Source organism: Chaetodon trifascialis, chromosome 1 (assembly GCF_039877785.1).
Source record: "Chaetodon trifascialis isolate fChaTrf1 chromosome 1, fChaTrf1.hap1, whole genome shotgun sequence".
Classification (NCBI taxonomy): Eukaryota; Metazoa; Chordata; class Actinopteri; order Chaetodontiformes; family Chaetodontidae; genus Chaetodon; species Chaetodon trifascialis.
This window is the reverse complement of record NC_092056.1, coordinates 17,707,625-17,728,124: the sequence shown is the minus strand read 5'-3', so window position 1 is coordinate 17,728,124 and position 20,500 is coordinate 17,707,625. Positions and strand designations below refer to the sequence as shown.

Genomic DNA, 20,500 nt, shown 5'->3' with positions numbered 1-20,500 from the left:
TGCTACTTTGGCAAGTGTGGAGATCTGCTGTGGACATGCAGGAGCAGATTTATGGGTACATAGCGCATGTTATGTTGAGTATGAGTGAATGCCTTCAGTAAATGTGGTTTCTATGTGCAAACATGCAGACAACAGCTAAATATACCATGCTTTTGTATGTGCGTGTTTACATTGCTTTTCCAGGTATGTGACATCATTAGCCCACAGTGCCATGCAGCAGCTCTTTCTCCCTACACTGAGTCATATTTTATTAACATGCCTGCTGCAGCTGAATCATCTCATTCCTTATAGACTTGCACACAGGCCGACACACAACTCCATCCACATCATGTATATTTGATGGGCCAGGGCTTACACTGAACGGGTCTTCCTGTTTCTCACTTTCGGTGATTTTAACATATTTATTGTGGCCACTCCACCAGACCAGACCAGACCATATGAAGAGTATATGTAGCATCATAAGCTCAGTCGCTCTCCAGCACTCAGTCCCATCTGCTGGACTGAAAAGGCTGATACTGCCATCATGTGGCTCGAGGATGTAAAATGCCATTCCTAAACTGGAGGCTGTAATTTGCAATGGGGATTTGAATGTGTGTGCTTTTGTGTGTGTGCATTGTGGGGCCCAGCCAGTGAAGGGGGGCAGTCAGTGAAGTACAGCCAGCTGACACTGAGCTATGTGTCTTTTCTAATGAGATTTACCGGCCTCCAGATGTTCCTAGTTATGAAGATGTGTGTCAGAGATTTAAGAGGGTGAGACCTGCACCCTGTCAGAGTCACAGTGGGGTGCTGTTTTACTGTCTGTCACCCCTCCTCCACCACCACCACCATTCATAGGTGGCCTCATAACAGCACCAACACCTCCTCTTTCTCTTGCTCATACACACAGATAAGCATACACTCTTAGCCTTGAAAACACGTGAATCAACATTTTATAATCTTATGAAAACATAAAAAATACCAAAGCGATGTCTATAAAGGTAAGCAAATACACCACATATATACAAAGTAATTTGGTGAGTATTTTGTTATTGTAAGAATATTAAGATTTTCTGTGTTCAGCTTCATGGACAAAAAAAGGCACATTTCCGAAATCCAGTTGATGTTTGTCCAGCATGTTTTCATAGTGACACAATTTTTTAACAATAAAAAAAGACGCCAGTGCAAGTGTACTAACATTTCCAAAATAGTGTATCAACATTTTCCTCTTCTCACATAAAGACACTTCTTCTTGGCTCAGAATTACTGTGGTATTGTCCCCTCTCAGTCTGAGTTTTAATGTCAGGTGACCAGATTGAGCGCTAGTTGATATGCGTCTTGAAGGTCTCATCGGAGTCTCTCGACATTGGCTGGCTGGGGGAGGCATCAGCTGTGCTCACCACATCAGCGAAGTCTGGCAAGGCACCATAAACGCTGACCAGGTTCCAGCATCTTTCTCCACTAGCTGGCACAACATATTGTCACCTTCCTCCTCCTCCTCCTCCTCCTGCTCAGATGGCAGGCTGCAGCTTGGTCAGGTTCCTCTGGTGCATGCTGTGGTGGCGCATCAGCTCGTCAGAGCGGGCAAACTTCTTCTGACAGTTGGACCAGCGGCAGGTAAAGGGCTTCTCACCTGACAAGGAGGTGACAAACAAGGAAAAACAAGAGAAATGAGAAATCGTTGCTTTAGAGTGAATTCACCGCTTGGAATGGAAGCTTGTGTTTTGATGCACATGAATTAAAGCCAGGGAGACCAGCTTAATGTAAAAAACCTCATTGGGAAAAGAATGGAGAGGTAGAAATTAAAGGTATACGCACTTGTTTTACCTGTGTGAGTCCGAGTGTGCGTCTTAAGATGATCTGACCGTGAAAACTTTCTCTGACACGTCTCGCACTGAAAGGGCTTCACTCCTGCACAGAGATACAAACGGTTATTGCGGCAGAAGAGAAAGAGAGTCAAAAGTTCAATATATACAATTAGATGGAGTTAGCATTTCATATTAAAACTGCTCAGGGAGATTTTTAGAGTTTCATCATTTCAAACTAAATTCAGTTAGAATTCACTCATAATAATTAATTGTTCCTTTTATGTAGTGAACCACAGGAAGAAAAAAATATTTAAAAAAATAAGAGCTGCAGCAGACACCAGATGTATAGTTAACAGGAACACAGAGCTAGTATTAATCTGCTATTTGCCTGTGCCAGAGAGGACATTTCTGAAGCTGCAGTTTGTAGTACTCTGCAGTGGATTGAACGATTTGCACATTTTATGTTGTTTTGTCACAGTGATGATGGTATCTATGCAAGACATGCATCCAAGACAGCAGAGAAATGAAAAAGTGAAGTGAGAGAGAGAACCGAGGCTGTAGTCAGGATATTAGAAATAACAAGGTCATAACTGTGGTAACCCCCCCCCCCCCCCCCCCCCCCCTTGGAAAATTTTGATCAGAAAAACAAAAGGAAAATTACTAAAATGTTTTGATGATTGGGATTTGTCATATTTTATTGATTCAAAGATATTTTCTGGTCATTTAATGTCAGTTTCACAACCTTCCACACTGTCAGGAATACAGTTCTGGTGGGAAAATACTCCCGTTAAGTATTCATTTGTTTTGTATACTGGCCTAAAAGAAATACATTGTATATATTATAATATATTGAGTACTTGACTCTGCCTCTACCATGAGTTTTAAAGTTTTTTATACTGTGGAATTTAAACTGGTTCAAGGTTTCTAAAACTCTTTTATTAGATTATCAGTGTCCTCTGTCGCAGCAGCAGCCCTGGAGGGAACATCAAAAAGTAGCTTGACGCCATTGTACCTGTGTGCCGGCGCTGGTGCCTCTTTAGCTGGTCTGAGCGAGAGAATCCGCGGCCACAGTCCGTGAAATCACACTGATAAGGCTTCTCCCCTGCAAAATGAACCACTCACATTACCATCAACATCACCGGGCCCTATTTTATCTTTTCCAAGCAGAACATTTGCAGTCTGTATGAATTTCTCAATGGAATTTCTAATTAAAAAAAAAAAGCAGGAGTTTGAGAGAAAAAGCAAGAAAAAAGTCACAGAATCTCACCTGTGTGTTTGCGGCCATGCATCTGCAGATTTGACAGTTTGAAGTATTTCTTGCTGCATCCAGGATAAGCACATACAAATGGTCGCTTTTCATTGGCCTCTGATGACCTCGCCACTGGTGGGGTAATACCAGCTACCCGTCGAACATCCTTTAAGAAAGAGAGGAAAGAGAGAGCAGAGAAGTTCACTTTGTGTATTTATTTATTGTATGTCGATCAACGTGTTCGTGTGTGTGTGCGTGTTGACTAACTAACCTGAAGCCCTCTGAAGACGCTGTGTGTGTGTATGTGGTACTGGGTACTGAGGAGCATGGGCGGAGGCGGGGCTGTGTGGTCGCTCTCATAGCCGCTTGCATGTCCACTGCTGGGCAGGAGCAAAATTATAAATGAATTAAATCACTGAAAATTTTGTTTGCAAAATGGGTAGTTTTAGTAAATATTTGGAGAGATTTGTCAGGTAGATGTGTAGATACGGTGTTCACCCAGTCCGATTCCAAATAGTCAAGGGTGAAACTACAATAAAGACAAAATCGATTTCCACAGCACACACACTTACTTACACCTACATGGCTATCCTGAATATGACTTAACTCTAAAACCAAGCTTGAAGCCCAGTGGCCACTTTGCAAAAACTCAAACCTTCAAAACATACAACAGACTGCACATATGCACACATATGATGATGCTCCTCTCCACTTCCTGATTTCCCTAGGCAGTAGGCCAACAGCCATCTGGTCAAATCCTCCTCTTCCTCCTCCTCTGCAGCACCGCGAAAACACTGGTCAAGACTGAAGACTACGGCGTGTTTTTTAAACCCAAATAAAAAAAGAGGGCTCACCTCTTCATGGAAGATGCCAGGGTGTTCATTTGGTTCCACGCTACACAATCCAGCTGAGATGCCATTTGGTACAGGTTATCACTGAGTGAGGCACACAGCACAGTCATTAGCATTTATGTTTGGGCCAAAAAAAAAAAATCACTACTTATTTGTTTTGTGAAATTTGAAGGTAAAAAATATGTCATTACATTAATAAATTAAAAGGTTATGTAACAAGGTTAGCTCTGAGGTCAAAACAGATGAAGGAAAAATACCTCTTTGTTTTTCCTTCTTTATTAATTAGAAATTAGAAAACACCAGCAATATTTATGTAACCGTGCAGTCTTCCTGTTATTCTTCTTCCGTGTTGTGGATAATGAAGATGTTTCACTGGGGAGGTGGGGGCTCCACATTGCTCTCTTATTAACACATCCTGTCCACCCACCACACTCCTCACTGCCTTCATTAAAAAACATGGGCTCTGAGCCATTCTTTACCTTGGCAGATCACACTAGTGCACACACTCTAGCACACATTTCACAGAAACACACACACTTGGAGATGTGGTTGTGCACTCTGCGGGGGTGAGTGCCTCCGTGCCTAGCACACCATGGACCAGTGCATGACATCACTCTGTCCTCGGTATCATTAAAGGCGGGAACTGGTTTTGGGGGAATTCTGAACGGCATTCCTTGAGAAGTCCTTGAGGGGAGGAACGTGATGGCTCGCTAATCAGCTCTGAACTATGTTAAACTGTGGAAAGACTCACTGATAGCTGACATATATTCACAGTTTGTATGTGAGAGTGTGTGCATGTGCCTGTGTCTGTTTGTTTGAGGGTTTCCAGTTCATGCCATAAGCTGTAACAACAGCAAAGACTTTCCTCCTCTTATCAACTGCTGTTCCAGTATTTGGGTTGTGCATGTTCCTTCTCTCCAACAACATCGCGGGGCGGCATTCAAAGAATTTGATCCTAATTTACCCTTTGAGATGTTTTGCATCAAAATGAAAACAATTGGAAACACATCCAGAGGTTAAAATAAGCAGAATCCCAGCCTGAGCTACCCCACCCCCCCAGTCAGCTTTCACTTTCACTGGACTTGTCTCTTTTGCTTTCCTCCTCGTTTCTCCTCAGGGTGGACTCAGGCACATCAGCAGTGGATCACTCACTGTTTGTTTTGGCTTGCTGAGCACCAGTGGGCAGCACTTAACCTCAGAACAAATTAAGATTCACAATCCAGACAGTGCAGAGGCAGACGCAAGGCTTAACGCAGGATCAGAGAGAGTTCGCACTTCTAAAAATTACCGGCAAGCGAGTAAGCTGCATGTGGTGTTAGTGGAAAGAATCTGACATTAATTGATGATCGAGGGGGCTGAAAACCTTTGGGAAGAGTGGAATTGTGTCGAGAGGGGATGCAAAGTAGCAGGAGTCAAATACAGCAACAAGAAGTGCATGCAGGGACAAATAGTTGTACCTGCTGTAGTTTCTCAGCAGCAGAGCTTGGCTGCTCGGACAGGATTCTGAAGGATTGTGGCAACCAAACATGGTAGGAGGAGCCGGGTACTGCTGCTCAACTGAATGTAAAAAGATGCAAAGATTGGTTCAAAATAGGGCTGCAACTAATAACTATTTCCATTATTGATTATCTACCAAGTATTTTCTTCATTATGATGAACTGTTCGGTCTATTAAATGAAAAGAGTGAAAAACGCTTTTTCCCAGAAGCAGACATATTTAAATAGCTTGTTTTGTCCAACCGACACACATGTAATTATCATAGACGAAAAAGAAAATGGGCAAACATTCACATTTGAGAAGCTAGAAGCAGCTGTTGTTTGGCATCACTTTAAAAAGCTGCTGGTCAGGGCATTCATTTGCTGTGTGTCTTCCCCTCTCTCTTTGCCCCATTTCCTGTCATCCCTTCAGCTGTCACTGTCATTAAAGCTAAAAAGCCCCCCCCCCCAAAAAAAAGCTGCTGGTCATCAGCAGCTTAATTTCTTATTAAGCTGAAAAATTTCCCAAGATCTTGTTTAAAAATGTTTCTTTTGTTTCATGCTCTCTTCATCAGAATGGACATAAAATACATTCAAGTTCACCTATTAAAAAAAAATACACCTTTAAAATGAATATTAGTTCATTTCAAAGATGAATATATAGGCACACTTTTTTTTTTACATTGATGTCTGCACAGGCGCACAGCTCAAAGGGAGAACGGGTCAATCAGAAACACCGGTCCTTTTCAGGTTCGTATAGTATATTTGTCCCCAGACAGTTTTTGACATTCCAGCAGTCACATAGAGCTGTTTCCCCAAGTTATCATTTCCAGTGTCATTAACCACATGTATGCTTAAAGAGCGAGAGGGAGAGTGTGTTTATGTATGCCAGCGTATATGAATGTGTGTGCAGACAGAAACGGAGGGAGATGAAAGAAAAAGGATAATAGCGATTCTGTTGTGATATGAAAAATGACTGGTTACTTATATAACCTTGCCGTGACATGACAGCCGCCCACTCTGTGAGTCAATTTAGTGAAAACACTTCAGGATGCAGACAGCTACCTATGTTGTTTGGCGGTGACAGCGTGTCCTCGTGTTTGAAGGACAGGCTGGAGAGCTGAGGGGTGTGGTGAGACGGAGTGTGACCATAACTGGGGTTGCTGTCTAAGCCCACGGCTCCATAACCTGGAAGGACGAAAACAACAAAAGAAGCAACAGAAAGTTAAACATGATCTTATTTGAAGATTGGAAAAGTCTCAAGCATCTGATCAGTTATCTGAATCCCCCTGGTAGCAGATTTTAGTCCCTGGCAGGGTTACCACAGAGAGGCATTCATTAAACTACTAAATCCTCTTTCCTTGTAACATTTTCTTCTTTCCCCCAACTATCTCTGGCCTTGTGGTTTATATTGTAATATTTATGGCAGGTGGAAAAAGAAGTTTGGCAAACGGAGATGAGCAACTGTAGAATATGGCCAGTAAAAAACAAGACTGAAAAGTAATGAACTGACTTAATTACAGCTATAAGACTGCAAAAAATGGAAACAGTATGCATTACTGCAGCTATCATTGTAGTATGTTAGGGTGGATAGAGAGCAGTGAGAAAGCTATGTGAAAATGATCACACATTCAACCCGTTAGCAACGTTTATTCTACACACACATCCAGCGTAGACAGACTGTATCCTGAGTCAGGCCTGAGAGGGATGTTGAAAGGTTTCTGAGAAAAATGACTCACATGACTTATTTAAATCCCTGCAGCCTGCAGAGCACTACCCAGTGTGTTTTATCACTTCATCCAAAAATTACTTTCCACTGAGCACACAAGACTGGATGCATACTGTCTCTGAAAGTCACATATCAGGCAGCGCAGATTTCAACCGCTGACCTCTGAGTAACGAGCCCCAGCAGACAAGAGACGCGATCATTGTTTACAATAAAGGGAGCAATGTTAACCGTTCCAGATTAGGATTCCAGTTAAATAACAGCATAAATACCCACGTTTGGTTTGGGGCAGGTCTACAAGGATTTAAAAATCCCACAAGTGTTGTTCGAGGTAGTAAATCAAGCTTCATCCCATTTGGTTTTGGGAATTCTCTGAGAGAAATACTTCTGAATATACATCTCAACCCAGTATGTTTTTTCCCCTGTCATTGACTAATTTTATTAAATTCACTGAATGAATAAATGTGCTTGTATGACTCACATTCCCTGTGGCAGCTCAGCAGGCCACTGTATATTTTTCATGTTGTATATCAGTACTTTTTATGAACTTAGCTGGTGCCTATACAGAATTAATAGATAAATAGCAAATAGTGACTTGCTGATTTTAAAATAGGTAGAGCAGATTCTAACGTTCATCATCATCATACCATATTTAGTTTGGATTAAAAACCCAACAACAATTTGGTTGATTTTAGAGTGCAATCGAAAATACAAATTCGCCAGCCTGCTGGGGCCTTTGGAGTTTGCACAGTCTCCCGATGTTGGGTGGGTTTCCTCTGGGCGCTCCGACTTCCTCTCACAGTTCAGAGACACGCAGGAGAGGTTAACTGGTGACTCTAAATTGCCTGTATATGTGAATGTGAGCGTGAATGGTTGTCTGTCTCTATGTGTCAGCCCTGTGATGAGCTGGCCACCTGTCCAGGGTGTGCCCCAACTCTCACTCCCTGCTACCCTCCAAGGACAAGCGGTTAAACTTAATGGAGGGATGGATCAGAAAATTCTTTGAATGTGAATTTCTGCAAAAGTATCTGAACTTTATGATCCATTGCATTACAAAGTTTGGGATTATGGGCATTTCATTTGACATATGGAAAAAAAGTCATGTAGACATAAAACCTGATGAAACCATATGAGTGATCTTACTAATTATCTGATCTGAATTCTGACTTCAACGCACTGATGCTGCGGCTCAGCCAGTGTTGAAATCAAACATCTGTTTCAGCTGAAAAGCCCTGTAAACACCAGTGCAAAGAAGCTGTTATTGATCTCTGCCAGAGCATTACCAGGAAGCTGTCAAGCCTATTCCTGACATGGGACAGAATGACCCAGTACAGCACATAACATCCTGCTCAGACACAACACTGCTGACGACTCCTAAAACCTGGATTTTATTGATTGGAGTGGGAAAACAATTGGCCCTTGTGTTTCATGTCCCCTACATGACATTTAGCTGATGAGAGAAGACAGAAGTGGGGTGAAGTGAGCTGGGGCAGGTGGTGAGCATGCTTACCCTGGTTCCTAGGTGCAGGAGGACTGTCCATAGGTAGGTAGGTTCCATTGGGAAACACCCTTGGTTGGCCTGCAGTTGGCTCTCCGAAGGCCCCAACCCGACAGGGGCCTGAGCCTGTGAACTGGCCTGAGAAGTGCACTGTGAAGGCCCCGAGTCCACAGTGAGGATCCTCCATTGGGTCGGGGGTCCCCCATCCAGGTTCCTGTTTGATGAGGGAGTGGTGGGAGGGCAGGGAGCTGTAGGGAGAGCCAGGGTGGAGGTCCAGTAGTTGAGTCCACTGACCACCACCAACAGACATCCCGCAGCCACCACCAGCTCCTGGTAAGGACGGCACAGGAGGTGCTGGAGGTAAGAGGGTCAGATCTCGAACATCTGACCCCATCGACATGGCTCCACACGGCTCAGTCAGCATTGGTGAAGGCAGTTTGAGACAGTCCGAAGAAGGTGTGAGGGTAATCCAGCAGAGGACGCAGCTGGGAGGTCAAAAGTCACACAGTCATAAACTCCTGAAAGTTTTACAAAAATGTTACCTGAGGAAACAATGAACATGGAGAAAACTCTTCTCGTCAGTGGTCACAATACACTAGAGGAGCTATCTTTCCCACCACAAGCGATTAACTAAATAATGAAAAGAAATTAATTAGTGATGAAGATGAAGATGATGATGATGATGATGATGATGATGAAAATCTGGATGTCAATCTCAAGCTCCCTGGGTTGGGTGTGGGAGTCTGGGAGGGGAACAGTGCCTTGTCCCTCTGTCTCTGCAGTGTCTGACTTTCCTTACTCTCCTGAAGGCTCAAATACTGCATAACTCATTGGACAGGGGGAGGAGCGAGGGAGGCTGAGAAGATGACTCCCTTGCCTTGGCCTGGCCAGCACAGAATGCACTTCTGAGTAGATTCTGACTAATGTCCCATTTGCATGGAGCGGGTGTTGCTCTTCACTCTTTGTTCAAGTTCAAGTGTTGCTCATATGGAGTGTTTGTGTTAGTGTGTATGAATAAGTATGTGCAAGAGGGAGAGAGGTGTTTCTGTTTAATGTTCCCGACAATGAAGAGTCGTGCCCACAGACTTAAAGCACATGAGTATTCGTAAGCAGAAGAGATGCTGGTAAATGTCCTCATCATGCTGATTTCCATATTTGCACACATTAAAATTGGATTAAATTGAATGAAATTTAAATATTCAACTTCCTGTTTTGATACATGAAGGAATTCTGGATGTCTGAACATGTACATCTAAGTAAAAATGACACCTATTCAAAGCTTAACAAAAGATTTCAAATCATGCAGTTTCAAAAACAGAGATGTGTTGTTATCTGTGCACAATTGACCCAAGCCGTCCTCACATTCATCATTTCTGACTCAAACATAACCCACTTTCAAAATGAGTTACCAACTGGATGAGGCAACAATGTAAAATGAGGACACAAAGATCTCAGTCTAAATATCTCATTTCTATTAGTGTGTTAATTCAGGTGATTGTTTTTTTATTCAATAAATCAGAGGCATTTTTCTTCTCAGTGACATGTTTAAAAAAGACTGTGATGGATTGAATCACAAGTAATTCATATTCAGATAAACTAATTATTACTCAAAGTGCAGAGAAAATGGTAAAACATGCAGAAAATGTGCTCAGAATTTATTTTCCCATTTCAGAAAGAGCACTGTTTTGCTAAAAGCAGCTCGCATAAACTGCATGGCCTTGGAGCAAAGCCACATCACACAAAAGGATAATTATTTATTAGTTGAGGAGAGGGGGAGTTTGTGTGTGTGTGTGTGTGTGTGTGTGTGTGTGTGTGTGCGTGCGTGCGTGCGTGCGTGTGTGTGTGTGTCTGTGTCTGTGTCTGTGTCTGTGTGTCTGTCTGTGTCTGTGTCTGTGTGTGTGTGTGTGTGTGTGTGTGTGTGTGTGTGTGTGTGTGTGTGTGTGTGTGTGTGTCTGTGTCTGTGTGTCTGTCTGTGTGTGTGTGTGTGTGTGTGTGTGTGTGTGTGTGTGTGTGTGCACTTAAGAGATAGAGGTTTTGACCTTAACTCAAGCTTAACTCAATGTGGAACTACACAGGAATGCAGTAACTTGGAATATGTCTATAAATTCAAGACAGCTGCTTTGGATCTTTTAACATTATTATATTTGTCAGATCAGCAGTTGGGTTCCTTCCTTCCTTAAAAGCCTGAAACAGTGACACAGTGAAACAGTGAGTTGCAAATTGGTTTTGAAAATATAAAATATACTGTGCTGCATTCAGTGTGGCCTGCTGTCTGTTATGGCTGACCTGTGATGGGACCACAACACTTCTGAAAATGTTCATTAAGTCACATTCCTCAATCTGCACTTGCTGGACATTATTCAGTAAAAAAAAAAAAAAAAAAAAAAAATCCAATGTAAATATGAAAGAGGGGACCATGGACGACACTGTGAAGGTGAAGAGTGTTAGGCAGTTCCTGTCATCACCATCTTGAATATTAGTCCAGGATTCTAGTGAAAGTCAGTGACCCCCATTCAACTTCAAGAGAAGTGGTGGGTGGGGGACGAACACTAGAAATGGGCAAAGAAAGTGAAAAAAATGATACAAAAGGACAAGCAGAGAGAGAAAGAGAGAAGTCTTAAATCACTCTAAGTGGTGAAATCGCCTAGCAAACTGCTGAGGTGGCTTTAACAAAGGCTCTTGCTGTTGTCTTGTCAGTCATTATTTCACCATATCACTGAGGCATCTTTCACTGCCCCCGTAATTCCAATTTTGGAGACTTTCCAGTTTTGAGTTCAGCTGAAAGAGTACATGCTGCAACCCAGGCACTACAGTGTTTCATGTAGATGTCATTCGTGTGTTCTCAAGGTCCCATGTTCACAGGGTTCAGGTTTTGACCTGAAAACAACAGGAGGGTTACTGTGTGTCAACTGAATGTTAAACTGTGATACACACTGTGGGAACATAGATACACTCCCTTTTGTGTATTGATTTCAATGTGATTGGATAGTGAACACTATGGATGCTGCTGCAAAACCAGTAGTCTTGACCAGATACACATGGGTCAATGAAATGTGATAATAAGCCAAACACAAAGCCTTATTCCTGTGAAGTAACACATGGGCCTAAAAACTGTGCAACCTGTGGAAAAACCCTGATTCCAAAACAGTTAGACGCTGTGTAAAATGGAAATAAAACAGAATCCAATCATTTGCAGATGAACTGTGTTTACCGACAACAGTTTTATGATGTGTTCCTGAGCCCATGTAGTAATGTCCTTTATACAATCATGTGTTCACAAAGTGGTGAACCTCCCTCCATCCTTGCTTGTGAATGACTGAGCCTTTCCAGGATGCTCCTTTATACCCAATCATGATACTATCACCTGTTAACAATGAACCTGTTTACCTGCGGAATGTCCCAAACAGGTGTTTTTGGAGCATTCCACATCTGTCCCAGTCTTTAGTTGCTGCTGTCCCAACTTGTTTAAACTTGTTGCTGCATCAATTTCAGAATAAGCAGATATTTACAAAAATTAATCAATGAAGCTGATGAGGTCAGGCCTGAAATATGTTGTCTGTCCCGTTTTCAGTAAATGATCACATCACATACTGGTAGTTTAACCATTCTAGAATTATAATAAAACACCATGTATTTTCCCAGTTTTTGCAAAACAAGGAAATACATGATAATCTTTGAGTCCAAGCGTATCCGATGACATCCATCCAACGGCGATAACCTTATAAATGCCCCTAAAAACTAAATACAGATTCATCCGGGTGGTTTGCGATCATCTGGGAGATAAACTGCTGTATTACTTACTCTATTCTTGGAAACAAGCGAGTGCAAAGGCAGACCTGTACCCCTGAGGAACACCCAGACATTCAGAGGATGTCCAAGTAGCTGCCTTCAACATAACAGCAAAGAAAATAATGTCTCCCTCAACAATTTGAAAAACCTTGTATGGTCCACCCACTGCAAACAAACAAAAAGTAAAATAATGTACTACGTGTACAAAAGGTTGTAGCACAGTTAGAAGTATCTTGCCAAAAAATCAGAGAGACAGAAAGAAAAGGCAGAGCCTCTGAGCCAAGGCAAATGCTGGCCGTGCCTTCCCCAGTGGAGCGGGGATTCATCAAAGGTGACAGGGCCCGGAGAAAACAACCCTTTCAGCCCCTATGACGGATGGCAGTCCCTAAATACACCCTTTCTTTCAGATCAATCTCTGGTGAACACAGGGTTTAAAACAACATCGCTGTGCAGAGGAAGGGAAATGGTCAATACTGCCTCTGACCCTAAACTAGGAATACACAAGGCTCAAACTTTCTACAGCGTGATGCGAAAGAGGGAACTTGAGAAGGGTTTGTTTCAGCCAGAGGGACATTTGATAAACTATAAAGATATGTGACCTGGCAGAACACAGGACAAAGAAAATTCTTTTTCCATTTTCACAAACCGTATTCAGCTCCTGCATCTGATGATAGACAGTTTATGAAGCTGCTTCTTTTTTGAACCGAGAGTACTGGTGGTTTAAAATGACACGGCTTATTTTCATTTTTAAGATATTAATAATCAGTACTCAAATTGCATGTGATATAATCATAAAAACAGCCTGCAGCAGACAACTGGAGAAGATCAACAGGTGTTGTTTTGATGTGCTGAGAATGGCCTAAAAAAAGGCCCAGTCCTTCACTTCTCTGTGTGGGCATGGAAACAAACTGATAACAAACATAACAGCAGTGTGTTCTAACGTTCCTTCATCCGCCTCATATGCCTGTAGTCTCTTGGAAATGGTCACTATTTGAAACAAAACTGAGGCAGAACAATATCCCTCTGTCTTCCACCGCTACTTTCTCAGCACACTGTTTGGAAGTCTGTGACAGCCAGGCTTCTGCTCTTTGAGATAACAACACCGGAATCATCGCTCATTGCTTTGCGCATTTGAGGTCACATTTTGAAACCCTGATATTCTAACTTAAATTCTTTTCCCTTAAAGACGATGTCAAACATAAACTTTAAACAGCATGTATGTTGTTCTTCATCTCTGTGGCCCACATGACAAACAACGTCAGTTTTTAATTCTCTCTCATATCATCTCTGCAAACACTTCAAAGTGTTGCATATCAGAATGGCGATAAGAAACAGAGAAGAGAGACCTGTGGGAGGGCAGGCATTTCCATGGTTCATGTGTCAGACACAACACTGGTCCAGTGATCTTTCACACACCCAATCTTTCCTTCTTGTTGATGATCACCTTTTCCCTCCATCACCAAACCCGACAAAAGCTACATATTCTGCTAAAACAGCTGGGCGCTATAGTTTTTAGCAAATGCTATTCAAGCAGAAATAAATAATATTCTTGGCAGGGCCTATTTTCAGGTGCAGATTAAGATACATACGGTGCACTGATGAGTGTTTATGGCAGCAGGATTGTGCTCTAATCAGACAGGAGGGCTTTGCAGTGGGTGATTAAAACAACCCAGAATGTCTTTGGCACACATCTACGGAGCATCAGTGATATTGGCAGATACAAAGGTATTCGCTGTTGTACCACCAGACTGCAGAGAAGCTTCTTTGCACAGGCTGAGACTCCTCAACTCATCCTCCGCATAATCCACCATAAACAAATGACAAGAAACTTCACACTGACATTGCACATATTGCACATACTGTGTATACACGTATAGCTATGTACAGTATTATAAGTGAATATAAATGGCTGTATTTATCGTTTTGTGTTACTCTAATTGATATTTGTATAAATGCTCTATGCTTGTGTAGCATGAAGGAGCTACAACTCACATTGCATTATGCAACTCTATGTTGTAAAATGACAAATAAATAAACCTTGATACTTTAACTCAAACTACAGTGTCCGTGTTTATTATAGTGAAGGTCCATATCATCCAAACTTTGTGTCTCAATTTATGCAGTTTTAGTATTTCTTTAGACAACACTAGAGCTCTGTGGTACAGAGGAATAAGCTGTGTCAGGTTTTGGCTACATAGACAATACGTTCTGTTTCTTTAGAGGGGTTTGTTGACAATGAGGAAATTATAGTACACTTAGTGTCTAATTAGTTTGAGAGAGCACAATTGTTGGACATTTTGCATTTTGAGTTTCTATCAATAGCTTTGTCAGCTATCAGTTAAAGAGCAACTGAAAATTGTGCAGAAATTTTTCTCATAGTGTTCACAATAATTAAATCATTTATTCTGCTATACTGTAGAACTCACTCTAGCTGTGAATTCAATGGTGGACGATTGTAACTCTGTTGTAGAGGGGGGTCACTGAAGAATGTATGAATTTTTACTAATTAAATTACCACACACCTATGACATACTGACATCATCAAAGTACACAGCACAAACTGGAAAAGTAAGATAACGTGTCGTTGTCCTTGAAACAGAAGCTTTGGATTCAAAGGAACTGTCTTGTTGAATGTCTCATCCCAGCAGGTGTCCGTGTGTCAGCATCAAGGCCAGCCTTTATCAGTTCTTTACGGTAAACCACAGCCCCTTCCTTGCTGTCACACCCTAGCAGCTGTGGCCAGGGTGTAAGCAGTCATCGGAAAACATTTCAGATATCTGCGGTGGTTATAGTCTGTTGTCATACCCTCGAGCCTCATTCTGAAGCTAGACAAGTTTACAGAAATACTCTGAAGTATGCACACACTGATGGGAAAGAGAAAAATCACCACAATCACGTGACTCTGACAATAAACTTTGGGGAAATGCCGCTTTCCTGCAACATTCTCAATCTCAGGAAGGCAAAATATTTTGCTTTTGTATTGAAATGCTATAGACTGCTGGAAATACTGTGCTTGATTTATATGTTTTAATAAGCCTAACACTCTCTGTGTGCAGAGTTTGATTCGTCTTCTTTCTTCTGTAGGCTAATTATCATTTTGTACATTAAATAAAAAACACAAACACATCTTTTGTGAGAAAGAAAATACATTTGTCTTGTGTCTGACCAATTAAATTCAACATTGAATCACGGTTGTCTGTACTCTGTCCTCTGCATTGTATTTATCAGAGCTAATGAAACAGTCTAAAACTGTATCTCGAAAACAAAGGGTCCTGCAGTTTAACATGCCTCTAATTGGTATTTCTAAGTTCTGGCGTGTATAGCTTCATGCCAAATACTGTGTAATGTATTCCCAAAACAAATTTGATTCTTTGTTTGATTCTTTGTTTGACCGTGCCTTTTAAACTCTTATTGCTCCTCCTAGCCTGTGAGAGAGTTTAATATAAACACCCTCTGATGACGAGAGACCACTCCATCATTAACAGAGCCCCAGTCCTACTGCAGTGACTCGATCTATCCAGACAGGAAGGTCAGAATCCCTCGAAGACTGTAGCTTGTTTTTGCTGCTGCCATTAGGTTGAAACAGAGCACACGCATTCCACATAGGGGGATTAACGACCTCAGATAGCTCAACACCACAAATGCAAACTCTCTTTGATTGATTGCTGTGGTCTTTGGTGTGATATGAAGCTGGTCATTAAGTGATATGGCAAGATAATAGTGGTATTTCACGTACCAACCTTGGCTGCAAATCGCTCGTTATACTGCAGCCAAGTCAGTAACATGTAGGAGACGAGTGAATGAACAAAAGACAGAATGAATTAATTTCACTAAGCCAGAGGGTTGCAGCTGTGCTGTGTGATTGATGGTCTGGTGGTAGAAGAAATCACAGGGACTTAACAGCCATCAGAGCAGACTTCAAGCATTCAGTAAGATATGATCTGCACGCGCGCACACTTGAGCTTTGGTGTTGTTAAAGCTTTGTGAATCAACTTGTGTCCAGTAGGGGGAAGAAAAACACCAAAACACACTGAATGTTAAAAATACAATATGTCATCGGCTAATGTAATTGTTATGGCTAACCTGTTTACAGATAAACACAGAACAACGTTACTGTTCATTTGGAGTCGTGTCTTTGACCACCTGACAGATGTAAGTGCAAAACTCACCCTCCATTTAGCTCTGGTTTGGTCTCTACCAAGTCCTGAGAAAAATATCTGAGTATTTAATTTCTCAATTGCTCCAAATGAATGGATGCTATTTAGGGGTACAACTATGCAAACCTTATCTACCAGTCTGAAAGTCTGCCCATTACTTGTTGTATGAGTAAGTAAGAGAAGTTCTCTAACCTGTGCTGTGAAACTTACATTTAACTATTTCAAAAGCTGGATGATAGCCAAGCATGCACGTTAACCAAAGAATATGTAAAGGGTTTAAAATCCATCTCTGCAGTTGTGGACAGTAAAAATCCATCGGAAGGGCCCCATGGGATTTTGTATGTCATGGACCACTGTGGACTCTGGACCACTATTTAATACCTTGGCTTTGTTTGTTTATTTGTTTCTTGTATTTGAGTGTATGTGTGTGGGGAGGGTGGGTCAGCTTATAAGTAATTAACAAGCAAGTCGCTCCACTGAGAGAAGCAGGGAAGTTACTCATGCGATGCACCCTGACAAGGTCACTGGCTGATAGATGAGCTTGAGCAAGGGGATTTTTCAGAGATTGTGAAGGCAGTCAGAACTGTGGGAACCAGACAATTAGTGGGTGGAAGGTAGGCGGCCATGTTGGATGATGACCGTGAAACTGGCTTACATGAATTCTCACCACTTGGCTGGCTGACAGGGAGAAAGCAGACACCTGGGCTCAACTAACTCTTAACACAAAGTCATTTATCTTTGAGGAGGCTGAGCAGGCAATTTGCCAGCAGTTTAGGAAGAGCATGTGCTATTTCTGATCAAACTACCGTGGATGAGTTCAATGTAGACATACTGACAACATAAATATTTCAGACCTACACATAAACATAACAAGATGTTCATTTTGAATTATCTATAGCAGGCTTTTATCTTATTATAACTACATGTTCTAGCAAATATAAAGCAGGCTCATACACCAGCACCCAAACATAGACTGAGACACATTCACTGAACACAATGAATGTGCCTATAAACATGAGGTCAAAACCTAGAGCAGCAACAATTCATTATCAAAAAACAGAGAAAACCTCTTTTTTTTTTTAAACAATCCAAAGCTATTTTTAAATCTGTCACCAGATTGCGGCTGGAATCATTTTCTTTAACCTACAGAGAACTATATTCAAGTGAGAAAAAAGCATGAAAATCCCCCAATTTAGAGCATTTACGCATAAAAACCAAATCTGTGGAGTCAAGGCAACAAGGCAAAGGAAAAAGGAGAATTTTAAGGGAATTGGAATTTTACATAGAACATTAGGCAAAGTTTCGCTGCAAAGGTAAGATGAGATGAATCACCTTTGGCAATATCTGTAATGATTCCACAAGCTTGAGGGAACTGGTGACTTCTAGAGGCGCAGTGCCTGACAAATGCGAAATGACCAACACCATTCCACTGAATTCTGCACACACACCAACATAAAACTCCCAATCAGACATCAGTGAAAATTGTTGAAAACATGGGAGATGTCTACTGCTACATTACATACACGTCTTGTGAAGACTACATTGCCAGGTAAAACTTGGAATGATATAAAACAGACTAAATCCTAATTCAATACATGTACCAGGTACAGTCTCCCTGGAGTTAAAAGGTTTACTGCAGTCCAGCATCCACGCTATTTTCAGGCCATTCCTGGCATGAATATCATAAAGGCTATTCAGCATCATAACACACTATAGCATTTTAAAGACCTTTCAAAGAAGACAAACACAATGTCTTACATGCACCTGGAGCTTCAAAGCCTCCAAAACTCTTATTCTGGACTTGAAATACACCAGGCACTTGACAACAGCTGTTAATCAGATAATGAAAGCCTCACAGTTACACAAGCACACTTGCGGAGAAACGGCTATAAATTCTCTGCCGTGACAGAGTACAAGGGCAGGCAGAGAGTGAGGGTTTGGTACCAGGCACTTGCCTTCCCAATAGAATGACGCATCATACCAGCACTATGGTGAAACACTCCATCAGCCAGTTCCCCTCAGCACACTATTTTAAGGTATCTATCCTGCTGAACGCAACAGAGTTCATTTCCCTAACAGTTACCGCTAAGAGAAGTATGTGACAAGCAGGCTTTCAAGGAATTATGACATGTCATGATGTGTCTCTGTAAAATGCGCATATTTTTGTGACAGATGAACTGTGAGCTGCTGTGCAGCTCTGATGTGGAAAAAACTCCACAATATCTTCAGTCTGGGAAACAGCCTGCTCAACACCTCAAATGTTTGTAACCTGACTACATAGTTTTAGGTGAACTCCTGCTCCACTTACCCTCTTCACCTCACTCACCTCAATCACCAAATGACCTGCCATGGTAATAATACACAGGATCCTACTTGGTGCAGAGGCCCAGCGAGCGCACCCACAGGTCAGCGGCTGTGTAGGAGAAGAGTGCTGCCCTCTGACACTGACAGTGTTTCCGGGTTGGAAAGCCCTGGGTCAGGTCTGTCATGGTGGTCCACACAGATGGACTACAACTCTATCAGATAACCTCTCCTGGGGATCAGGATCCCCTCTGTAACTCTCATCCTAGACATCCAAGGTTAATCTCCCAGAGAGGAGATTGATATCTGGATAAGAGTGAAAAAAGAAGTTTAGTCAGTGTGACTAATAAAATTTAGAAGGCCACCTGACCTCTGAAGGACGGGGTTGCACGAGCTGAAGCTCTGCAGCACTGACAGGGATTTTTTCAACCCATCTGGAAAGATGTTCATTGAAGTCCAATAATTCATTGTTGTTGTTGTTGTTGTTGTTGTTATATTTTCCTTGATGATATATCAGCATTCAAATATCCCAATACATAGACTCACATCAATGTCTCTCTTCAGTGCCCTTTTAGCTAACATGTCTGCTGCTCCATTCCCTTGTACCCTTACACTGGCTGGCACCCAACCAACAGGTCCACCACAAGATCTGGTCGGGCCTTTCAGTGTCATTAAAAGTGATGCTGGGTCTGAGCATATGACAGCCCACCTCAACCTGACCTCCTCTACCCACTGTAGTGCCCTTAATATAGCTATTGGCTCTGTTGTATATAACAAAACCCCTTGACACAGCAGTTTGAGCTGAACAGTGTCATGGTCTGGGACGCAGTAGGCAAAGCCTGCTTTTCCAGTTTGGGACCTTCAGTCTGATACCTATCTAGAGATAAAGTTCCCAGTTGTTTTATAGCCGTTCTTTTACTATGCCCAGAAATGCAGCATGATAATGCATCCTAATGCTTTTTCATACAAGGCCTACTGAACTCTATTTTTGGTGTGGATAGAATCCATTGGGGTATAACTGACCAGTGTATTTGAAAGGCCACCCATACCTCTCTCAGCCTCTCCACCTCTTCACTCACATTGAAAATGAAACACTCTTTCTTCCTTTTTCCTGCCCCCCACTGCCAAGCATTACACAACCCTGTCTGACTGCATGCTCTCCTTGATGCCCTCTGAGTTTAACTGTGTACTGCATTGCTAGTGTTGCTTGCCACATTGCCAATAGTGTGTCTCTCATCTCTACAAGTAAAGCCAGGATTGGCGCTGTATGGAGGGTCACACAACATTCCCAGTGCCTTGGCCTGTATTCCGAGCCAGTCATTTTAGATTTGATTTAGCTGCTGTTTCATAACACAAACACCAGAATCTAGTCTTGACTTTGAATCGTTGCTCTGCAGGTCATTAAATGTGTGTCCTTGCCAGCACCTCATGAACTTCCAGAGAGGGAATGCATTATATTTATTACCTTTTCACACTTACAACATTATCTGCCTCTTTCATGTTAGTCTTTCATCCAAAAAGTTTGAGTTATTCTTTTTTACACTGAAATCTTGAATCCCATAAGGTCCACATTTTAATAATTACGCATAGTTTTTATAAGCAACAATGTAGGGAGAGGACTTGTACTGGCATTGGTCATGACAGTCTTCAAAGGCAGCTTTGAGGCTGAC

At 42.0% G+C, this 20,500-nt stretch overlaps 1 protein-coding gene across 4 annotated transcripts; it reads right to left on the bottom strand.

Annotated features, from left to right (window-relative positions):
* Nucleotides 1-1,060: 1,060 nt before the first annotated feature.
* wt1b (WT1 transcription factor b) lies at nucleotides 1,061-20,347 on the bottom strand. Of its 4 annotated transcripts, none has more exons than XM_070960257.1 (10): nucleotides 20,313-20,347; nucleotides 8,596-9,068; nucleotides 6,425-6,547; nucleotides 5,342-5,441; nucleotides 3,888-3,968; nucleotides 3,305-3,413; nucleotides 3,052-3,199; nucleotides 2,797-2,886; nucleotides 1,795-1,887; nucleotides 1,061-1,609 (listed from the first exon to the last, which is right to left on the bottom strand). In XM_070960257.1, the coding sequence occupies exons 2-10, from the start codon at nucleotides 9,005-9,007 to the stop codon at nucleotides 1,488-1,490; spliced, it is 1,278 nt and encodes a 425-aa protein (XP_070816358.1). In that variant the 5' UTR covers nucleotides 9,008-9,068; nucleotides 20,313-20,347; the 3' UTR covers nucleotides 1,061-1,487. The 4 variants fall into 4 exon arrangements, with proteins under 4 accessions (XP_070816358.1, XP_070816379.1, XP_070816368.1 ...); XM_070960278.1 differs by having other exon boundaries at nucleotides 1,804-1,887; XM_070960267.1 differs by having other exon boundaries at nucleotides 3,305-3,410.
* Nucleotides 20,348-20,500: the final 153 nt, after the last annotated feature.